The sequence below is a fragment of the Melanostigma gelatinosum genome (assembly GCF_949748355.1).
Source record: "Melanostigma gelatinosum genome assembly, chromosome: 20".
Taxonomy (NCBI): Eukaryota; Metazoa; Chordata; class Actinopteri; order Perciformes; family Zoarcidae; genus Melanostigma; species Melanostigma gelatinosum.
Genome location: NC_136653.1, coordinates 12,792,605 through 12,814,911, shown reverse-complemented (window position 1 = coordinate 12,814,911; position 22,307 = coordinate 12,792,605). Strand labels below are relative to the sequence as shown.

The 22,307-nt window shown below is 42.7% G+C and overlaps 3 protein-coding genes across 3 annotated transcripts; 1 reads left to right on the top strand and 2 right to left on the bottom strand.

Annotated features, from left to right (window-relative positions):
* Nucleotides 1-636: 636 nt before the first annotated feature.
* On the bottom strand, nucleotides 637-3,963 carry cUnh8orf89 (chromosome Un C8orf89 homolog). The gene is made up of 7 exons (XM_079292212.1): nucleotides 3,755-3,963; nucleotides 3,623-3,668; nucleotides 3,240-3,331; nucleotides 2,741-2,879; nucleotides 2,111-2,218; nucleotides 1,950-2,008; nucleotides 637-1,341 (listed from the first exon to the last, which is right to left on the bottom strand). Exons 1-7 carry the CDS (start codon nucleotides 3,939-3,941, stop codon nucleotides 1,202-1,204), a joined length of 771 nt encoding a protein of 256 aa, XP_079148338.1. The 5' UTR covers nucleotides 3,942-3,963; the 3' UTR covers nucleotides 637-1,201.
* Nucleotides 3,964-4,415: 452 nt separating this feature from the next.
* Nucleotides 4,416-8,685, bottom strand: rpl7 (ribosomal protein L7). The gene is made up of 7 exons (XM_079292595.1): nucleotides 8,647-8,685; nucleotides 8,046-8,145; nucleotides 7,374-7,540; nucleotides 6,643-6,780; nucleotides 5,705-5,814; nucleotides 4,895-5,110; nucleotides 4,416-4,473 (listed from the first exon to the last, which is right to left on the bottom strand). Exons 1-6 carry the CDS (start codon nucleotides 8,658-8,660, stop codon nucleotides 4,902-4,904), a joined length of 738 nt encoding a protein of 245 aa, XP_079148721.1. The 5' UTR covers nucleotides 8,661-8,685; the 3' UTR covers nucleotides 4,416-4,473; nucleotides 4,895-4,901.
* Nucleotides 8,686-10,891: 2,206 nt separating this feature from the next.
* Nucleotides 10,892-21,633, top strand: rdh10a (retinol dehydrogenase 10a). Its single transcript, XM_079291561.1, has 6 exons — nucleotides 10,892-11,428; nucleotides 11,889-12,124; nucleotides 17,795-17,893; nucleotides 19,015-19,160; nucleotides 19,728-19,859; nucleotides 20,008-21,633. Exons 1-6 carry the CDS (start codon nucleotides 11,143-11,145, stop codon nucleotides 20,129-20,131), a joined length of 1,023 nt encoding a protein of 340 aa, XP_079147687.1. The 5' UTR covers nucleotides 10,892-11,142; the 3' UTR covers nucleotides 20,132-21,633.
* The last annotated feature ends 674 nt before the right edge of the window (nucleotides 21,634-22,307 follow it).

Genomic DNA, 22,307 nt, shown 5'->3' with positions numbered 1-22,307 from the left:
ATGACATACTCCAAAGACTTTTTTCATTGCATTTTTTTTGACATGCATGACATTTTCTATCATCTGCCATTCACACTCAGGTGGCAACAGGTCAATCATCTAAAATGAATGACTTTAATTCACACATTAAATCATGTCTCCTGTATTTCTGCTTTAGTTATTCACACTATGACAACAGGGATACAAATTCTTTCATGGAAGACATGATATAACGAGTCCAACTTTTGTCCTGATTGAATTATTACATGTTAAACAAGCACGATGACTGCAGCTGCTGCATCTTCAAATAATAATGAAGTCCTCATTTCTCTCTTAACAAAAAAGATTATGACTGCTGTCTTTGTCAAATACAATGAACAAGACTATTCAGAGACATGAGCTGCCCTCCATACAGCAACAAAACAATGCATTATGTGGGAAAGTACCACATTCTGGGATCTGGGGGCACAGTTTTGTATCTGTTTTGTAGATCTGGAATGCAGATTATGTTTCATCGCAATCTTTTAGGCATTCTGATTACCGCACTAGTCGATTTGCAGTGTATGTGCCAAAAAGAAGGGAAATTTCCCCTTACTAGCTCTCTAGAAGCTAAAGAGCAAAAATCATGACCAAAAGGTTCTTAACAAAAGGAGTAACAATAACAAAAATAAATGTATTTAATTCAGGAAGACATTTAACAAGGCACAAAAATGGTAAACTAGTTAATATATACATAAATATTCCAATTACTTAACAAAGCTTAACTGCAATGTTTGAAAGAGTGTTGTATTGAGATCCAAGCGTGACGGCATCTGCAACATATGCATGACACAGAGAGAAATATGGCAGTATAACATAACAGCCATTACAAGCCATTAGAAAGACAAAATAAATATATTTGTATCCATGTTGAGTGGGGAAATACTAACAGCTGTGAGTCAGAATAGAAAATATTCATCATCACCACGTCTGTAGCAAATGCTGCAATTTACCACAGTAAATACTACAAGAGAGGAATAGAGAGGAACTCAGGTCAGGAACCCCAAAATGTGAAGAGCAGCCATGTTAAGCAGAAAACTAATACCACTGAGGACAAACAAGCAGTCAGAACAAGCCACTGAAATGACCATGGCACCCCAAATGTTTTATTTTCTTCAGATGTTGTTGGCACAGACTCAGAGGTTTTGATCCTTGACCAGTGTGACTGGGAAGACGGTGATTGTCATGATGGAGTTTTTTTTGGTTTCCTCATTTTCTTGAGCTGTTCTTGTCTCACTGTCTCACCCTCTAAAGAGGACAGCTCAGTTATCCTGTGGATGAAAGAGCGAGAGGCTCCGACCACTGGGTCCGGATAGGACTGGCCTGTGTGGCAAGAGGCAAGAGAGAGAGGAAAAGAGACAAAGAAAGATGAATGGAAGGGAGAGAAGAAAGAATATTAGGATGAGCTCTATGATACGATATAGACACTACAATTAAAAATCACAATATATAAAAGGTGCACTACACAGAGTGCAGATGTCCTCCAGCTGAGTCTGCAACGACCACTATTGTGAGATTGAATGAATACAGCGTTCTCAAACAGACGCGATACAAATTCAAAAACAAGCGGCGATGTAACGTTATACAAGCAAAGAGCTTGAAGCCGGCGTAGAATACACGTCATACAATCATGACAAGATTGGCTGAAGAGTAAGAAGGCGTTCAGCGGCGGTATAAAGGTCGGAAAGGTCCTTGAGTTTGCAGCTATAACTGGCCACCATGGGCCCATATTGTGCAGTTTGCTGCAGCAGAATGCAAGATTAGCCGTGTGGACAAACACAGAGGTGCGCACTCACTCAGTCAAAGTTGTATTCTCCTTACTACACAGACAGAGGGCATTCTGACCAGAACTGTTAAGGCCACAACAAATAACTGAGGATGGATGAGAAGATACTCAAATTCTTGGCTTCACAGCGTCACAGATAACTCACTCTTTGGACGGTCTTTAACGTTGGGTAGGCTGTAGGTGGTAGGGTACTTCACCGTAGGCCTGCAGAACAGAGGAAAAGCAAAGGAGGTATCGTTGTGGGACACAATTAAGAGAACCATTGATTGGCCTGGTGTGATTTAGTTTATATAAGGGCAAAAATACCTGCTGAGCTTGCAGTTTTGCACTGTGAAGGTGTTTCTGCCATTGAGGACTAAAGTGGAGGGAAAGAGGATGGCTGGAGTTGAATTCAGTTTATATCTTTCAGGGTAGCTGGAAGACAGAATGGAGGGCGTTATGAACATATGAAACATAGGGCTGCAAATATAGATTTGGGGATATAACCTTTGTATTTGCTTTTGGTTACTTCCTGTGTAAGCATGAGTCAATTGTATTTATATCTATCTTTAAGAAGACCCACCTATTTTCATATAAAAGGAGAAGATATGCATGTTCTCCCAAATTGTTTAAATGGTGAAAGGGTGTGAAAGTGAAGCCAGCATGCCATCAAACTAAACTGATAAATTAGTATGACCTCATCATTGTGGAAGCGAACAATGATTCACTTTTAGCTATAATCAGGCAATTGGCTGAAACCCCTCCGTTTGTGACAGACAGATAATGTGTGTCTAAACATGAATTGTCTGGCCACTTTTTTCTCTGTTCATATTTTTGTTATTCTTTTCATATATGACTTAAGTGTAATTACTGCGATCTGTGCAGCTGCCCTCACAAATACGCTGTGAAGAGTACAGCTGCAGCTACAGGGCTGAGTGACGTTAATCCACTGGTTACCCCAGGGTGAAAGGCCGCCCTGAATGGCTGTGGGAAAGCTCCTTGGAGAGGCTGAAGGGATGCAGGTTGCCAGGTCTGTGCACATGGTAGTTTCTTGACAGCTGAGGAATCACAGTTCTGGTCCTTTCTAAACTTGCACCTAAAAATAATTGGATGTAGATATTCAGAACTAACATCTGATCTTAAGACAATCATTTTCTAAAAAGGTAAATCAAAAAGTCTATGTATGCAAAATGGCAAATGTCTTGCTTTCAAAGATACGAATAGCTTACGATCAGCGTTACACATGCAGTCACTGAAATGAGACCTGTGCTCATTATGAATGAGGACAACTCCACCTACTGGCAGGCCGGTTACAATCCAGGAAATAGCCTCAAATTCAATGTGTATCCAACTCAATTATTTTAGGTAAATTCATCAATTTAAAAATAAAGATAATCCTATAAATACTCTGAAATGTAATAGTGAAAGTGAAAAATTCTTATTGTGTGATTCTTACACTGTTTATCAAAAAGAAAGTGTCTCCCACAGATGTCCTTCAGCTCATTGTTCTCCGGTTCCAGTCTGACCTCACTGGCCAAGTTAGGTGACCTACAGATTAAAGAAATAACAGCAGCACACATGGACTCTAAAGGTGAATACGAACCCAGAATAATGGCAGTGTGCCATTTGTGTTTTTATCCTTAGATGCTATAAAGTGTATTACCACTAAAAACATCTATATATTGTGCTTTTATGTGCAACTACTTATACCCATGTGTCAGACTAACATATTTGCTGACACAGCTGGTCAAGTAGAAGCCAAACGCAGGACACGCATAATGAAAATGGAGTGCGTAGCATCAGGACGCAAGGTGATGTCAAAATGCTAACACATCTTACCCTCCAACTATAAAGCCGTTAACCAAGGCGTTCCACTCCCTGGGCTCTACAACAGAGACGAACGGTGCTCGGCATTAATTTGATGGAAACATCTGAATGAATTCAGCAGGTATATGTCGCACGCTTACTTACTGCTCAAGGGTTGTATCGCAGGCAGTTTCACCATGGTGTTATTTTGTCCTCCAGCAGCCCCGATCACATAGTTCCTGAACGCTCGATATCTAGCCGCGTCAGGGCCGCGCTGTGCGTAATACGAGCTCCCCTCCGGTGTTAACGCCTCTGCGGCAGGTAGCGACGGATGAACCTGAACAGTCATCATGGTGGAACTGCCGTACGATACGTTAAAGACAAGACGTGGTTACAGACCAAATATACGACACGTGGCCGTTTTTACGGCGAACTCGTGCAGAGGCTACACATCACCGAGAAGCGCCGCTAAGATACAGCTGACCGCCCTGAGTGCAACCGAGTCAGAGGCACCATGGCAACACGCTTCATGAAGACAGTTACCCAGTATGCAGGTTTTGAAACTTGTTTTATTTTTCCTTTTATGTCCCGCCTTTTTAAGATTCTTTTAATTTTACAATTTCTGTTATTTATGTGCAATACTGATGTTTTATATTTGTTCATATGGTCCTCCACTCGTCCTGCTCGGGATCAATAATGAGCTTATTACTTTGCGGTAAAGACTAAAAACACCACCACTGTAAACTTTTTTTTTTTTATATAAATTGAGCTATTCTATGCATGAGATGGCATATTGATGAAAGAAAACTGGTACAATGACAATAAACAGAATAAGACAGGTTTTTGTCCCAAGTTTTTATTGTACAGTTCGAGTCCTTGAAAACCTGAAAAAGACCAAAAAACACATTATAAATGGATAAAGTCAAGTGGTCTGGATTTGATACAAAACAATGTACAATAAATAAGGTCAACAAGTTACACAATGTTCATTTCATGTTCCTTTTAAAGTATGTTATTGGAACAGTTTGTGACAAGGTGGACGATTTGTTTCCAATAAAAGACTAGAAGATATATTTGGCAATAAAATAATTACCATATTTCCTTATTGGATGTAATTTGTCTTGCAGACTGAAGCATATGTGCTAGACAATTTGAAGTTGAATGGCTAAGATGTGGTTTCAGACATAATTGGCTTAATTTCAGCTGGTTTTCACCATAGTCGATAAGATGGGGAAAAAAGATTATGCATCATTAACCACAGCTAATAAGCCATTTATACTTCCCTACGACATTCCTACAACTCACCATAACTTTAGTTCATCGTCCTGATCATTCTGTTGATCTGGTCCTCCCTGTTGCCGGCATCTCCTCCCTCCACAAAGTGAGTAGTCTTCTTGTGCATACCGCCGCGGGGTGACGACAGCTTGAAGGGCCACAGGAAGTTGTTGGCGGGCTTGAAGTTCTTTCCAACTGTGTAAATCTCATGGATGAGGTCTTCAACACAGATGATGCCATATTTGCCTGAGGATCAAAACGCAATGGGCTTAACAAATTGAACTGCATAGCTTTTGGCACATTCAACGACTTTCACTTAAAAATACATCAGTGAAGTGAGCGTATAAACCGGGAACATGTGTATATTGGACGACTTTTTTTTACCCAGACTGGAGATTATTGTATCCAAACATTTAAGATATCTACCAAGTTATACTGCAAGTTCAGACACTCTTAAAGCTCAACAAATATATCTTGCTTTGTGACAAAGTTCGGTCGAAGTAAACAAGTCTGATGAGTAAGAGTCTGCCAACAAGAAGTAAAATACATCCTCATGTTCGAGTCACTGTTGGACTGACTTGTGGTTTCAGAATCAACTGGCTTAGTTTTCAGTTTTTTCACCATGGTCGATAAGACGGGGAAAAAAGTGTGCATCATTAACCACCTAAAGTCAGTTCATCCTCGAGTCCAGGTGGACGTTCGTGCTAAATTTGAAGACGATTTCTTGACGTTCCTGAGATATTGCATTCAAGAGAATGGACCAAACAGACAGGCAACCCAAAAACACAATGCCTCTGGCTCCATGCCTGTCGCCGGCACATAAGAATGAAGTTTACATACCGAGGGCCTTCTCCACCAGAGCGTTGTCTGAGAGGGCAATGCGCTGTTTCCTCATCCTGCCATGTCCACGTTTGTAGATGAGCTCACGCACTGACTTCAGGTTGGGGTATCTGGGGGTCCACCAACAGGTATACACCGTTATGAAATGAGCTCAAATCAGATCTGAGCAATGTAGTTTGCCAAACAGGAGGATTTGCTTATGGGTGTTATAGAAAGTATAGTCCATATGGATTGATTAATTATAATTTCACCATATGTCCAAATTATATCTTGTAAAATGTAGTTCGACAAATAGTTTTAGAAGATGTTTTTACAGCAAAAGATTGATATTAGAGCAAATTATGACCTGTTTAACATCCAAACACTTGATTGTTTTTAATCAATACAAAGTCTTATGTCCTAAACATTTGAATTGTGTGTTTTTAATGGAACTAACTACTATAGATGACAAAACGCATGATTGAGGCGTCACAAAGTTATATTTGCGCCATTTTTTTCCTTTAGTGCTGATCCTATCCAAAACCGTGTTACAATTGAATCTTGAGTTGTATGATCTGTTGCACGCCTGGTATGTGGAGCATGTACAACCAACTGCACTCTACTAATCTTTCAGCTACAGTTCCTGTTAAAACTGTCTATCAAGACAGTCACACAACTAGTCTTCATAGATTAAATCCAAACCAAGAATATTGGAGCAATTAACTTAAAACGTCCTCAGAATAGATGTGTAAATACTGTGCACTGCTGTATCAAGGAATGTGGTTTCAGACCAAACTGGCTTAGTTTCAGTCAGTATTCACCATTGTCGATAAGATGGGGAAAAAAGTTGAGCATCATCAACCACATTCCAAAGATAAATGTATAGTCACTAGTACATGTTGATTTCAGCACACAATGAAGTGAGTCTATTATGAGGTCAGTGATATCGCCTTAATTACCCCCAAGCGATGTAAGGCTCGGCAATCCTGAGCATGTTGATGGAAGCCTTGTTCAGTCTGACGAACACACCATTGAAGATCTGGCGCAGACGCATCAGCTGCAGAACTTTGCGGACCTTGGGGCTGACACCATTGATACTGGAAAACAAACAGGACGACAATGATTAGCATATAGCTTAGCATCAATGTAGAGTGTTCATCAATTCCGTCGATTGTGGTTTCAGAATAAATTGGCTTATTTTGCATGAATGTATCATCATAGTCGATAAGTCGGGGAAAGAATTGTTCATCATTAACCATACAACGGGCAACGTATTTGCAGACAGTACATTTACATGGATTGCTAAAGTAACCAAATTTTGGCAATGAATGAAAATGCCTTAACAGCAGCTCACACCCCCAACTAAATATTTACCATAGCAGTCTTGTAAAAAGAGGCTCAACTACTACACGTTCCCATACCACTATATACAGAAGAGCTTGAAGCAATTCACGAGTAGCATGCAAGACATAGCCACGGTCGTAACATAGAAACGGCATTTATAATTAGCAAACAGGCAACACAGAATGTGAGCAGGAATATACACTGGTGCTATAACTGATCCACGTTAACAGCTTGAGCATCATGTCTTATTGGAAATCTACTAATCCATGTAAATGTTACTGAATAGGGTTAGTCTGCCATGCGGTACAAGTCTGCACAGATAAGACACTGGCTGGGCAATACTCACCCTCTGATCCTGACAACAAAGGCAAGTTTGGGCTCAGCAGGCACGTAGTAGTTTCCCACTTTGCGAGCAGTACGGCCCAGGCGAACCTCACGCCTGTACATCTGCCTGTACTCCTTGTGGTACTTCTCAGCCCTCTTGTAGATGAGCTTCCTGGTCACTTTGCGGTCCTGAGAAAACATTAGGAATAACAAATGATCATTCAGGGCGATAATTGATGAACCCATTGACAAACGAGTGAAAACTACTTATTTTTAGAGCCTAATACACAGAAATGTGATAGAATCTGAATTGTAAGTTGCTTGGATGAAAGCGTCTGCTAAATGACTAATGTAATGAAACTAGTCTTCATAGATTAAATCCAAATCAAGAACATTGGAGCAATTCAATTAAAACTCAAAATAGATGTGTAAATACTGGACACTGCTGTACAAAGGAATGTGGTTTCAGACCAAACTGGCTTAGTTTCAGTCAGTATTCACCATTGTCGATAAGATGGGGAAAAAAGTTGAGCATCATCAACTACATTCCAAAGATAAAGCATGTATAGTCACTTTGCGGTCCTGAGAAAACATTAGAAATAACGAATTCAGGGAGATATTTGATGGAACTCATTTACATAAACTAGTCAAAAACACTCATTTTTAGAGCCCAATACACACGCTGGACACGTACCTTTTTCTCAGACAGCATCTTCTTGACACGCATGGCCTTCATGGTGGCATAGGCCTTTCGCCTTTTCAAAAGGCTCTCAGGGACCGCCTGCACTTTTTTTCTGTTGGAGACAAACACGACGTTATGAACAATTTGAAACACAATGACAAAAACCGAGAATTCCCATACGGTTTAGTTAAAATGATCCAAAAACTCATCGTCGTTGGAAGATGCTAGCATGCTAACTGGTCATTTACCGGCTCCCATACACAGTGTGTTGTCTCACTCCAACGAAGACTAGCCGACATGTCTTGGAAACATTAACAGCAGCACGAAAATCAACGACATATAGTTGATTCTTAACTTTGTTCTTCTATATGGCACTTTAGCTACCTTCCTATTGAGTGCAGGGAGGCGGTAGAGAAAGCCATGTTGTATTACTACGGCTACACACAAGAAACCATTAAGTGACATTAACAACAAAAATAACCACAATCCTACACAATACAACTAGGATTACGGTGTATACAAACTAAACAATCTATCATGGACGTAAAATGAACAAAGATGCCTATTTTAACAGTGGATGCGCTTAGATTTTCACAAGGCACAAAACACTCACTCTGCGTCCGCCATTGCGTCCACCGAGAAAGAGATAGTTTCGTCTGCGCATGTCCAAGTTATGGGATTTAGGACCTCAACTGGCTGTCCTTCCAGCTGCCTGACTTGTACATTTATTTAGCAAGCCAATACAGCCGTTTTCTAAAGCAATGTGTATACTTTTGTATATAACAAAAAAAAAAAGTGGCATCAAGTTGCTAGAGTGCTTTCTTGTAATGTGATTGGTACGTACTGGAAATGTACGGGGTCATATCTCAGTGAACTTGTTTTATTTTATTTGGACAGTGGTATTAAAGTGGTATTAAAACTTCAACAGACTAGAATGCTAACATTAAAATAATTTTAATATGTTCATTCTGTCATTCATGACATATTCTCCGCACAATATGCTTTTTATTAATCAATGACAATTTCATCTACAATTCAAATAGGCAAGGCCACAATAAGACACACAAAGTATAACAAGGAAAATAACGAAGGACAACAAGGCTCTTCATTCACAAGACTAAATCATAGCATCAACTCCAGTCAAAGATGCTCTAAAATCAGTTGAATATTTCATGGCATTCATATATACACCGGAAATAAGTGATGGTTGTGTTGTGTAGTTGCTGACCCGGCAGAGGGCGCAAGCACTTCATTTTGCAGACCAGGATCACAGATCGTCTCTTCTCTTTCTACATCCATGGTCTCAGGAGGAAGTTCCATTCGTTGAACCTTTCTGCTTGATCCTGGATCTCACTGGAAAAAAATGTAATCTATTTCAGGTTTTAAAACACAGGCAGTGTGATGCAAAGAAAGGTAATACAAATAAAAAACTTGTTTTCGACTGATTTTAGAGGCCATCTTTTCCATAAGACCAAATGCATTAAATTCATTGAATATGATTCAAAAGTGAGACCCAAGTACAGTTTTGCCACACTTTACTTTCCATGTTGGGCTTCTTTAATGCTAAGCATACTTTTGTCTTTGCAAGATCTTATGTAAATATATTGACATGCAAAAATAACATACTATGCATATAAAGCTTATGAGCTTATAGGCGAATATAGTTTGGAGAGCTAAAGTATTGTGAGTAACCCACAATATTAGCCTTCCCATCAATAACGTATGGCTGTGTAAGGGAACCTCACATTGAAAGGGCATACTTTGCTTTTACTACTAGACTACATGTTGCTGTTGATACTTAGGCGACTTTTCTGAAGCAACATTTAGAATGATCTTTCACTGAATGCAGTATTTACATTTTGGTATTACATTAGGATCTGAAAAGTCTTCCTCCAGTGGTTTGCCCCAGAGACAAGCCCATCAAACGGGGGCAAACGCATCTCAAAGGCTTCTGCAAGACGTTGCACAACGTCGTAAGCGCACGTGAAATAAAAGAAATGTTGCAAACCGGTGAAACCATTTTTTACATTGGGTTATTGTTTTTTTTCTAATAATCATAATTATATTCATGTTAGGAATAAAAACAATATCTGCAATTGATTTGCCCATAGAAACATGCGGCATACTATTGCCTTAGCCTTGTTACGTGTGTGGGTGCGTAGCTTTCATTGTCGGTCCATTATCACTTTACGCAATGAGTAAATCGCAATGGATCATTGACAGTAAATTGCTGGTAGTCTGAGACTACGGATTTGTGATTTTAATTCAGTATTGCGTTAAAAAAAACGAGCTCAAATGCCAACAAGTCGGGGAATTATTTAAGGAACAACGGTGGTTTTGCTTTTCCCATATGGACGGACATTGACCTGGACTTGCAGCATGTGGTCGGATCTGTGGCATTTCATGGTGGAAAAACTCGGTATTAGTGTATTGAATGTTCCTTAAATCCTTATTACAATCCCATTAATAATTATGAAATAGGATGAAAAGAACTCACGAAATGAATCAAGACCAGCAAAATAGTTAATCTGACATGCTTGTGGTGCAACTATTGGCTAAAACAATGAGCTATTGAACAACAAAATAACTTAAAAATAAAAATATATATAGGTCGAATAAAAGCCAACAGATAAAAACAGCAGTGGCTTTAAAAAAAGATATGAAAGCTTCGCTAATTACTTTGGCACAGATTAGTGCTGGGGAGAATATTTTAGGTTACATCACCTCTGAGTGTAATGTATGGACCTGGTGCTTCATTCTGACAGGCGCTCAAGTCTCAGTCCCATTGGGTCCAGCATTGATGGGAGGACTGAATAAATAGCGAGTGAGATGCGAGTGAGGATGAGATGAGTGGAGGAGCAGCAGAGGAAGTGGGAGGAACAGTTCGTGGTCGCTGCTAATAACTCACCGCAACTGGACTCTGACTTAACAGCAACCTGAATTCTCTTTCCACTCTCTCTCAAGTTGCGGTCTTTTTTTTTCTTGCACTAGCGTTGTTAGGGTTTCTGCATTGTGGTGCAAGTTTGCCGGTGTGCCACTACCTGCAGGGGGAAACGTTCCCTGCGCTGCTTCCGACGCTTGTTTGAATTGATTTGAGAGCTCGGTCAAGATGATGATGATAATTGCGGAGTTCTTCGTGGTCATTTTGAAGGTGCTCTGGGCTATTGTAACTGCCGGGGCTAAGTGGGTTGTGCGGCCAAAGGAGAAGAGCGTGGCGGGACAGGTGTGCGTGATCACCGGGGCTGGAAGCGGCCTCGGGCGGCTCTTCGCCAAGGAGTTCGCCCGGAGACGAGCGATACTGGTGTTATGGGACATAAACAGCCAAAGCAATGAGGAAACTGCGGAGATGGTGCGGCAGATATACCACGAACTGGACACTCCCATCACCAAAGACGGTAAGTCTGCTTTCTTTGACTGCAATTGGGATGTCACCAAGTTTTTACGCACGGTCTGTTTCAGCGAGGTCACGTTCTGTTTTGCTTAGGCAGTGAAACATTATATTTCAAGGAGAGAAGTTGCAGTAGTATCGTAGGCAGAGTGTTGCAATGAGCACACTGAAATGTTTCAAATGGCAAGATGTGCTTTGCAGACATCTTTGCACATAATCTCGGATCATCAAGGCTGATTTTAAAAATAGGCCTTCAGCTCAGGTGGCCTCATTATTTTCCAAAAGTGTGCAACAAAAAAAAGGATTTTAACATGCATCATAACCCCTAAATAATTAATTAATATGCAGACCAATCATTTTACATCTTTAAGTTGACTTAATAATTCAGATGAATCGGTTACAATAACTGGCCCGCTGAACGAACCTTTTCATTGATCACTTTGGGGTCATCTCTTTCCCCCCTGCAGGACCTGTTGGAGGGGTAGAGGAGGTTCCTCCTTTCCAGCCGCAGGTCTACACCTATGTGTGTGATGTAGGAAAGCGGGAGAGTGTGTATTCTACAGCTGAGAAGGTGCGTCGAGAGGTGGGAGAGGTGGACATACTGATCAACAACGCCGGCGTCGTCTCCGGCCATCACCTTCTGGAGTGCCCCGATGAGCTGATCGAGCGCACCATGGTGGTCAACTGCCATGCACACTTTTGGGTGAGTTGAGGTCATCTGAAACGAGTAAACTATGCTATTAGGATCCGGGTATTATGGTTTGATATATCTGCCTCGGTTTCCGTGCGCACAGTTTCGAATGTGTTTACTGTGATGCCAGGTCCACAGGAATGTTTGGAGTCTGACTTGCATCACTATTTATATTCTTATCGTTCCGTGTGCCAAATTCGAGATTTAAAGGTGTGTGTGTGTGTGTGTCCGTGTGCCTCCAGCATTGAGAAAGTATGTCCATAAATGGTTGCCTTGCATGTTCAAATATCAGCTCCGCTTAGTTTCAATCTGCCAGAGGAAAGTCACAGGTTTGGCTTCTTAAGGCTTGCCTTTGCTGCTCTTTGCCAGCCCTTGTCAGTGATGATCCTCGTGGTATGTCAGCCCTTCCCTTCCCTCTCCTCTCCTCTCCTCTCCTCTGCCGCACAAATCTGACTTGCGTGATGGAGGCGGGGGTTCTGTACGCAGGTATCCGTGTTGGATCACCTCACCACATTTTGTCGGCAGGCAGTGATTTGTTGTGCATCAGATTTTCCTCTTAACTCTGTTCCTTGGGCCTTTTTCGTCGGTGTAAATATTTATCTGAAAGGCAACGTGGAATTGATGGAGTGAACGTGTTGCACTTCACAGAAGCATTCGCTGCAGTGTTGAACAGGCCAGGTGCTGTTATAGCTTTTGTGGGAAATGCGTTAATAGACACTTTACTGAGGGGAATGAGAGTTTAGTGTTAAGCACTTAAGCCCCTCTCCTCCAATCCAGAATTAACGACCACCTCTGCGGGACCATTGTGGTGATTGTGCTCAAGCTTTGAGAATGTATCCTTTGCCTGGTGGCATAGCTCTAAAGCTGACAATTTCATCTTTGATTGTATTTGTCACGATGTATTGAGCAGCGTGTCTGGTGAAGCGGGTTGATGTTCATTTTGAGGCTTTGGCCCCAGGCTCTCCTTTTCACGGAGGACCGCATTCTCAATGATACCATGAAACCACAGTGATTGGAAGCTCCCTAATTGAGCATGAAAATCTCTTGTGTTGTCAGGCTGACAGGTTGTGTATTTCCTCCTTAATGGATGCTCCATTCAACTATTCATGTGCCTCTCTGCTGGTCATTGCCACATTCTTTTATATTCAGGTTTTGGAGTCAGGATCCAGCAGTTGGGTGGCAGATTTAGGATTTTTTTCATCGGGTTTTGTGTTTGTGCTCTCCCATCTGTGTTTGTGTTCTCCCATATTCTTTGGAGAGTGTGGTTCCTCTTTAGGGGTGGGGGGGGGGGGGGGCAGATGAAAGAAGGACTTAATGAATGGCGACAGCCAGAAGAGAGGATGTGGTTCATTAAAGACACAAGCTAGATGAATAGAGCTTAGACTAACAGGGACCTGTCCACTTTCCTCTCTTACACAAACACAGTACAGTTACTCAATGCATTCAGGTGGCACTTTACACAACATTTTATTTTATTTTTCTCCATTTTGAACAACAAAATGGTAATTGTAGTTTATGATACTATTAGAGCTTAATCATACAACCTTGCAAGTACATTTTAAAACTATTTATTTAGGTTCATGCTTTCAATGCGATTTATAGAATGCGGACACTAAAAGGATGTTGCAAAAGAGTGTTTCTTTTCTGAAGACAAAGTTTGAGATCATATCAAAGAGTCACCTGGCTTGTCATTTCTCCTTTTTCTATTTTTCAGCAGTGAACAGAGATTATCTGGGGAGCATTCTTCTTGAGGCGTGTTCATTATGTTCAGCTTGTCAAGAGTCACTATTTGGCAAAACATCATAATGAGTTTGGCCACTTAGGGAGACATAAGAGCAGCTATGTCAACCTCCAAAACTTCTCAGCCTCCCTGCATTTCATCCCACCCAGTTTCCTACGACAGCAGGTTCAAAATCTAAACGGCACCACAGAGTGGAAAATAATGAAAAGGAAGGCCGGAGTTCAGATGAAGAGAGGAAGATTTGTATTGTTGTAAGTTCTCATATGTTGGACAGTGTAGTGGGAACGAGGCAGGGATGGAGGCGTGAGCAGGAAAAGGATGGTGTGTGTGTGTGTGTGTACCAGTCGGCCCAGACCCCACACTTCTTCTGTCGTCCTTCCACAGGCCCCACAGGCCCCTCTGACTCCTCCCAACCTGATTTTGGAGGCAGTGGGTGCAGCTGCATGGCAGTCACAAGGGAGGCCTGCTCTGTTCATCTGGCTCTGCCACACACACACACACACACAGCTATGATTCAGTCCCTCAGTCGGTTATTATGAGGCAGGGGTTCACAACATTTTATTTGACGTTTTGATTGGACCAGCTGGCGATTTGTGATGTTTGAGCTTCAGTTGTTACTCATGACAGGATGGGGAATTTGCCTGAAGTGTCACCAGAGTTGTTGTTTGAGGATAAGTGTGTCTTGTGAGATGACATGAAAGGAAATCTTCCTCTGAATCTTGAGCTGGTTACCCCACAGGTGGTTTGTGAACAATAAGCGGCAATTCCCCTCACGTGGAAATCCTACCGCTCTTGTGCAATTACATGAAAGCGCAGAGCGCTCGACAGCGACATGGCGGGAAAAGAGCAGTGGAAAGAAAAGAGGAAGGAAGGCAATGCCTTCCCATCCACAGGCGAGGCGAGAGGGTAATGGTAAGCTGCTGCTGACCCACTTTATCTGACAATTGGTTTCTTGTCTGTGGATCAGCTTGACAAGATGCCAGGCGACAGGAGCCAAGTTCTGCAGGCTGCATTCCTGCTGTAGTCGGAGAAAGGATGCAGCCAGGCAGAAGGGTCCTACTTGACTGGTTTTATATAGGCCCCTCCTCAGGCCTGGTGCACCTGTACTCCTCACTGAAAGCGAGCCACGGCTAATCCCATCTTGGGCTTTTCCCTGCGCATGTACCTGTTCACATCTCAAGAGGATGGATTGGGGGGGGGGGTGTAAGAAGAAAGAAAAGTCAAGAAATCCATTTGGCCATGAAAGTCTTCTTTATAAAGTTGGCCTTGAAGACCAATATTATATCTCGTGATCTATGACTAATTGGTCTTGTCTTCTTGAACTTCCAATACTGCATTCATACATAGCTTTTATTGATAGAACACCTCTTAAAAAATGTGTTTTAAAAACAGAGAACAACGTGGTGTTGGTAGTGCATTGGCTCTTCCTCCACGGCCTATCGATGTGGTTGCTTTCCAGGTAAGTTGGATACCCGTTGTACATCCAACAGGGGGTTTGAGGTATAGTCAACTGTAGCAGTGGCTTATTGACGAGCATGGCCACCAAAACATGACCAATCTGCATCCATCATCCCTGATGACCTGTAAACCCAACCCACTCAAACTCCATGATCTGTTGTAGGATCAGACGAGCTCTTGAGCTCAGGGGTTTTTCTCCCTCTCCTTCATTTTCCCGTCCAGGGAGAAGTCAGCCCAATTAAATGGCCATCTGGTCCGACGCAAAGGCCAATATTTTGTTCATATTCCTGTTGGTCAGGCGTTAGTACTAATGCAGCCTGACACCCCAGCTGCAAGAAGCTTTGTTTGGCTTAAATGCTCCTGGGGGCACACACCAATTAGGGGGTGCAGCGGGCACGGCACCCCCACATAGGCCAAGGAGGCCCGACTGTGTCGGTGGGTAATTTAGCGGAACAAGGGAGCGTTGAGACCCAATTACGGCAGCTCTGATGTAAGACACGAGCCCCTGGTTGCCTTCACACATTTTGTGTCCGAGAGGTCAGCGGGGGTCATACCCACATGCCAGAGCTGCCATGAGAAGCGGGACATCGCGGGAGGGTGGGAGAGAGATGGGACGTTTGTTCACGTTTTAGCCAGCCGTCCTCCAGCGGAGGGAATCAGCCTTTCCTCCATCAGTTCCAGTTGTTTTCAGACCACTCAGCAAAAAGTGTCCAGTTTCAGACGAGTGTTGGCTTTAGTCGTAGAGTATCGTGCCAGATCAAGTAATTTCCCTGCTCTCTGAAAGTTGCTGTGGGAGTGGGAAACTTTGGCATAAGTCGGGTATGGGCATATCTTAAGTTAATGCTTCATTTGCACGCAACTCTCTCCATCATCCACCGCTGTTCTGGCTTGCAGACGCCTTTCTCAGCTTTTGCCCAGGCCTCATGTTCTCTCGCTCCCTCTCTTTGGGGCCCCGTCATTTGATGAGTTGAATATTGCCGCAACTTGAAGATTTATGTCCTGAAAAGGCACAGATATTTGGAGCGGAGTCAGATCAGTTATACTGTAGCTTGCTGTAAAATAAAACTCAAAGCGGTGAAGTCATCTGCCTTACACCAGGCTTTCTCTGCGTCGATCGGACTTATTCCTTCCAGTTTTATTTATGGCACACGAGGACAAATATGTCTAAATTGTAAAGATTACACTAGAAGTCAGTAGGTCCGATGCAGTTAATCTCTGGTAGCAGTTTTAATGAGGCTTTTCCTCCCCTGCCAGTGGTTTCATGGCTGTACTAGCTGGTACCAAGCGCTCTCTGGCTCTGTGCTCCCCGCCTGCAAGTCTTTACAAAGCAGGCTGAATCATTTCTCTGGCCAGGCTTACATACTGTACCAAGCAATGAAACCGTTACCTCTTTATTTATATGACCACAGAATTATTGGAAACTAGAAATTAAACTGTCAAAAGTAATAACAAATGCTCTCCCCCAATTCTCCTGAACTCAAAGTGAGTCTTAAAAGCTCTCGCAAAAACGATTTTACAGTTCATACTGTAACCAGCATGTTATTGTGTTATAAAGGTGTCGTCTGCGTTTGTTTTTGCCTCGCTGACATTTAAAAAGGGTGTTGTAGTCTCCATGCATTGTTCTTTACTATGGCAGTGCACATCTCGCTTGTATGGATCTAGCAGTGCTACCAACAAAAGGCCTGCTGGTTTGTTTGTAGACCTCCTAGTGGGAGAGTGATTGGTCAGTTCCTGTCACTGCCGTCACATGTCACACCTGCTGATTGGCTCATGCTGAGTCCAAAGTCAGCAGAATGAGGAATGGATCCACAGGTTAATCGACCGCTAACTCTCCCCGAATCCCCTCCGCTGGGCTGCTCTTCTCACCACCTCGCTAACTCTCAATGGGCCGGCCGGTGAAACCACTCGCGCTCTCACGTGGCACTCCGGTGAAACTCTTTCATCTCTTTGCTCATCTCGCTGCCAATTGTTCCGCTGACTGCTGCTCGGGCAGGGCGCGAGGCTGTGCGGGTTGACGAGGGGCTGGATTGTATTGTTGTTGAGTGAACGGAGGCCTATGATTGGTGTTGTCACCAGGTCTTTAGAGCCAGGCCCAACCATGGGCACCAGATCTGTGTGGGAAAAGAACAGATTGTACAGCAGCGCGCACACCACACACCTGTTTGTTCATTGAATACCTAAGAGGGGAAAACCCTCATCTTTCTCTTCCCTCTACATCAAATTCACACCTACCACAAAGGAAAAAACTCCCCACAGAAATTCTGATCCTCAAACCTTTTTTTTATTGTTTTTATGCACGTTATGAATTCTCATTCAGACGCCTCTCTCTGCATCACCATGGAGAAAAGGGGGAAACAGATGGAGAGGGGGAATAAGAGGGAGACCGAGAGGATCAAAGGGCTTTGGCACAGACAAACTGCACAAGTGAACTAACCTTCCTCTCTTTTTTTTTTTCTCTTTGCCCTTCTGTCTTCCCCCCCCAGACCACCAAGGCGTTTCTCCCCAAGATGCTGGAGCTGAATCATGGCCACATTGTCACGGTTGCCAGCTCCCTGGGTTTATTCAGCACAGCTGGAGTGGAGGTTAGTATCATACACAACAACACATACACATCCCATCGTTCCCACCGTCCGAAACCAGTGCTTTTTTTTCTCCGAAGCCCTCGGCGTGCCAGCTAGCACACTGCGCCGGGGGGAGGTTAGGCCCCCTTTCTCTAGTTGTCCCTCCACCCGCTAAATTAAGGGACACAGATGAGCATTGGGGAGCCTCTTATAGATTTCTCTATTTGCAGCAGTGGGGGTGTGGGGGCCCCTATTGGGCTCTGGCCCCGGGGCCAGAATGAGCTGACAGCTCCCCAAGGGACATAGACATCTTCATCACTGCTTTGTGAACAACTTTGTGCTCACTCAGTATTCAGCTCACAGCGGCTTTCAAAGGATAACGTTTTGGTTTTCTTTTCCGATGGTATTATTTTTTTTTTTTTATCTCCCTAGAGCGGATTCATTTTGTTATTGTAAAGCATATTAAAATATTAAGTGGAGTCATTTATCTCCCGAACCACAGAGGGAGTAAATTGGTAGCCCTCCTAGAAGGTTTTATTTCAGCCAACAGCGTGAAAATGGTGTCATTTTCAGATAGTCTTCAGGGACCACTACTCCATTTGCCTTTTTTTGTTTTTATAGCTGCACGCTTGCTTTTGTAGTACAAGCATTCATTCATAATGATGAAGTCGCCCTTCAAAGGGACTGAAGTTGAGTCAGTTTTTGTTCGGCTATTATGCTTCCTGGAAATGCCTCGACTGTGATTTCAGACGTTGCACATTCATTTCAGGGAACCAAAGCCTTCATCTGTCATGTGGGCACACAGTCAAATCTCTTTATCCTCCCTATGCTTATCGACATGCATCTGTGTTTGCCCAAGCCTTTTATATATAAAAACAACAAAAAAAGATTATTTCCATGGCGAACCACATCAAAACCTTCCCCCGCCAAGCCGAGCAGTCTCCTGATGCGCGGGAGAAGAATGCTAATGAAACCGTAGAACGGCGGACAGGCTCGCTCAGGTTTTTGTGGCTGTATAATTAACAGCAAGGAGAGACCTCTGCGCCCGTGGGGCATGTTTGATAATGTTCTCTGTGGTCCCTGGGTGCGGGCACGGGCAGAGTTTTACAGGGCTAACCTGTTCTCTCTCTTCATTCCCACAGGATTACTGTGCCAGTAAGTTCGGTGCCATCGGGTTCCACGAGTCACTGAGCCATGAGGTGAAGGCCTCAGAGAAGGATGGCATCAACATGACTCTGGTGTGCCCTTACCTGGTGGACACGGGAATGTTCAAAGGCTGCCGGATAAGGTTAGCCAGTGTAATTGTGTTTGTGTGCGCGGCTATTTCTTTGAAAGCTTTCTAGCACCTGGGATGAGCTTGTCATCTGTAATTTTCACCATTTAAAATTGCCCCGCAAACACATTTTGAAGATCAAAGCCGCAGCAGCAGCTGATGGTTTGTGTTGTAACAGAGAAATTATAAAGTCACTGGTAGACCATTGGTTGGCGCTCTGCTTATACAAAGACTTTCCCATGGACAAAGCTCACTAATGGGTGCACCTGGGCTAACCCCCCCCCCCCCCCCCCTTCTGCTGCTCTAATAGTCCTCACACTTTGTTTGATGTCTGCAGTCAGCAGGTGGGACGCTCTTAAGCTTTGCTGTGCCTCCACTTTTGGAGCAATCGCTGTTACTGTGTGTAGCCTCACCACCTTTCTAACCAGTACCACTTCATTCATGGATCGACAAAAAAAAAAAAAAGGGAATTTTGATTTCAATCAAATATAATTGGCTTTCCTAACAAATGTAGAATTTTGTCCGTTTTTTGATTTTTATTTCCCTGACTTTTGAATCTATAAATGTTGTCTTTCCATTAAGGAAGGAGATTGAGCCTTTCCTGCCTCCCCTGAAGCCAGAGTTCTGTGTGAAACAGGCCATGAGGGGCATCCTCACTGACCAGCCCATGATCTGTACGCCTCGCATCGTCTATATGGTCAACTTCATGAAAAGGTGAGCAGCCTCCCTCCTAATCTATAATATCTTTCTATACATCCCTATTACCCCCCCCCCCCCCCCCCCCCCCCTTTACTCTGTCGACTCTGTAAACTGTACAGGAGTATCTTCTGTCATTAACCTAATCTCTGTCTTGTCTCCGCAGCATCCTGCCCTTCGATGCCATTGTGTGCATGTACCGGTTCCTAGGCGCCGACAAGTGCATGTACCCCTTCCTAGCTCAGAGAAAGGAGGCCATGAACAACAACGAGGCAAAGAACGGGATCTAGGGGGCGCCGTTTTTTTAACACGAACAGAGGCACATAAACCTGCAAGCATGAGGAAACAACCACTGAGGATGAAAATGGGGAAGAAGGAAGGAAGGAAGGAAGGAAAGAAGAAAAGACTGAATCTAGACTGGTGCACTTGCGTTGAGCAAATGCAAAGGTTTACCATATTGTTCCTCTGGAACAAAGAAAGCTGTGTACTACACAAAGGATTCATTTGACTTTGTTTTGTCTTTTTTTTTGTTTTGTTTGTTTTAAAGAAACCAACATCTATATACTGTGTCACTAGTTTTTGAAATCATACAGAGAAGCTATCCTATAATTAACTATTTACGTAATGTAGTCACCAGCCTTTATCTAGTGTCATTGTGGAAATATACAGTATGTTACTGTACAAACAGTAAAAAAAAATGTTTTTCACTTTTATTTAATTTTTGTAGACATGCACTGTAATTTCAGATTTTTCTCTACACTGCCAGCATTCTGTGTGTAGGGAGGTTCAATGCAGCATTTCAAACCATCCAAGGTCTCCCCGAGCAGAGGCTCTTTTTCAGGCAGCTTAATAACAAGGCTCTGATTTAAAGCTTGTGCCATTTTAAAATGACGCAAGATAAATGTCACTATTAAAGTTGACCATATTCTGTCGTTGAATACTTAAGTTACAGACATGTAGCATAATACTCTATGTTGATGATGAAGCGAACGCATTCCGAATGGGACATTTAAAGGCCAGGTTGTGGCTGAGTTTTAAATCTTCACCGGAGTTTCCAGTGTAACGGGACTCAGCATTGTCCCTTTTTTAATTGTCCAGTTATTTCAGGTCGGTATTGACTCACTTCTCAAATGACAAAGCGGACGAGGGAGTCTATGTCCTGGGTTGAACGAGCATGTGTGACATTCAGAATGTACCGCTTTGGGAGAAACGGCGAGGAAATAAATTTGTATTTCTCTCATTCGTCTTTATTTTCGAGCTCTGTGGTGTTTATATTGTAAATGTATCTGTTACCAATATTATTTGTTTAAAAAAAAGACAACATGGGCCATAACTCCAGGCAAACCGCTGTCCCAACACTGATGTGTGGTTGAGGGAAATGTAATAAAGACACTAGCTTTCCATTACTCGTTCCAAAGTAAAACTTTAACTCTCCTATTCGTTGTCCAGTTAAAGTGAAATGTAAATGTTTAAATGTTGTGAATACCCAAGTATCCCAAATGACTGTCTCCACCATATTTGATGTATGAATATTTTATATAAACTTTGGGATGACAAGTTTTTGAATTTCAACTACATTCCAATAGGCTTCATTCCTTCAGTCACAGTGATAAGCCTAAATTCTCTACCTCTTGATTTTTGCCATTTCTTTTATTTTGACAGTATGACATAAGCCGGTTTTTTTTTTCTTTTTTTTTTTGTAATTTCCTGAAAACTGCGCCATAGCCGAGCAAATGTGGTTCCAATGTTTAGTGTCTCTACCTAACTTAAATTAATAAAAGTGATTTAGATTATTAAATGGTGTGTAATTATTACCAGCTGTAGTCGGCATGTGAAATCTCAACCTGAATTGGAAAGAGAAAATGAATACGAAAGGGGAAAACTACTCCTGACCGTCAGTGTTTCTACACCCACACTCTTGCGTAAAATGACCGTCGCTCACAATAGTGGCTAGTATTTGTTATTCCGTGAATCAGGTGACAGGAAAGAGGATCTTCTGCAATGCTGATGAACTGAATAGTTCAAATGACACCCACCCGGCCTTTTCTCCTGGTTAGCACTACTCTTTTGACTGGTATCGGTATCGCTGTCCTCCCACATTGTGGCACACCGTGACTCAGGCAGCCTTTAGATATGGGTGTTGGCTAAAGAGTTCAAGAGCCATTTGCCTTTGAAACTACTGCACAAGCAGACATGTGATTTCCAAAATAAAAGTTTACACAAGAGTCCGAAAAAGACAAGACACACAAAGTACTGTTACAGAAAGGTTAGCAATGGCTCACGTATTTTTTTTGTTCAACTAAGATGTCATGAGCTAGATTTGGACTGGCATTGTCAAACAGCTGAGTTGTTTGTACTATACGTGGCCGTCGTTGCCTTCAAGGTCATGTCTGGTCCAGGTAAACCCGGATACACAGGAACCTGTGAGGCGAGAAAGCACAGACTCTGGTGAAGAAGCAGGTCAAT

What these genes read in the sequence shown, in the direction of transcription:
- cUnh8orf89 (XM_079292212.1), bottom strand. Translation starts at nt 3,941, where the DNA reads ATGATGACTGTTCAGGTTCATCCGTCGCTACCTGCCGCAGAGGCGTTA. An exon ending in TGCGATACAACCCTTGAGCA is followed by an intron (nt 3,669 to 3,754) that starts GTAAGTAAGCGT and finishes TCTCTGTTGTAG; the next exon opens with AGCCCAGGGAGTGGAACGCC. An exon ending in CTTTCTTTTTGATAAACAGT is followed by an intron (nt 2,880 to 3,239) that starts GTAAGAATCACA and finishes AATTATTTTTAG; the next exon opens with GTGCAAGTTTAGAAAGGACC.
- rpl7 (XM_079292595.1), bottom strand. An exon ending in AGATGCTGTCTGAGAAAAAG is followed by an intron (nt 7,541 to 8,045) that starts GTACGTGTCCAG and finishes ATGTTTTCTCAG; the next exon opens with GACCGCAAAGTGACCAGGAA. An exon ending in GAGCCTTACATCGCTTGGGG is followed by an intron (nt 5,815 to 6,642) that starts GTAATTAAGGCG and finishes GTGGACCCCCAG; the next exon opens with ATACCCCAACCTGAAGTCAG.
- rdh10a (XM_079291561.1), top strand. Translation starts at nt 11,143, where the DNA reads ATGATGATGATAATTGCGGAGTTCTTCGTGGTCATTTTGAAGGTGCTC. An exon ending in TTCAAAGGCTGCCGGATAAG is followed by an intron (nt 19,161 to 19,727) that starts GTTAGCCAGTGT and finishes CTTTCCATTAAG; the next exon opens with GAAGGAGATTGAGCCTTTCC. An exon ending in ATGGTCAACTTCATGAAAAG is followed by an intron (nt 19,860 to 20,007) that starts GTGAGCAGCCTC and finishes TTGTCTCCGCAG; the next exon opens with CATCCTGCCCTTCGATGCCA.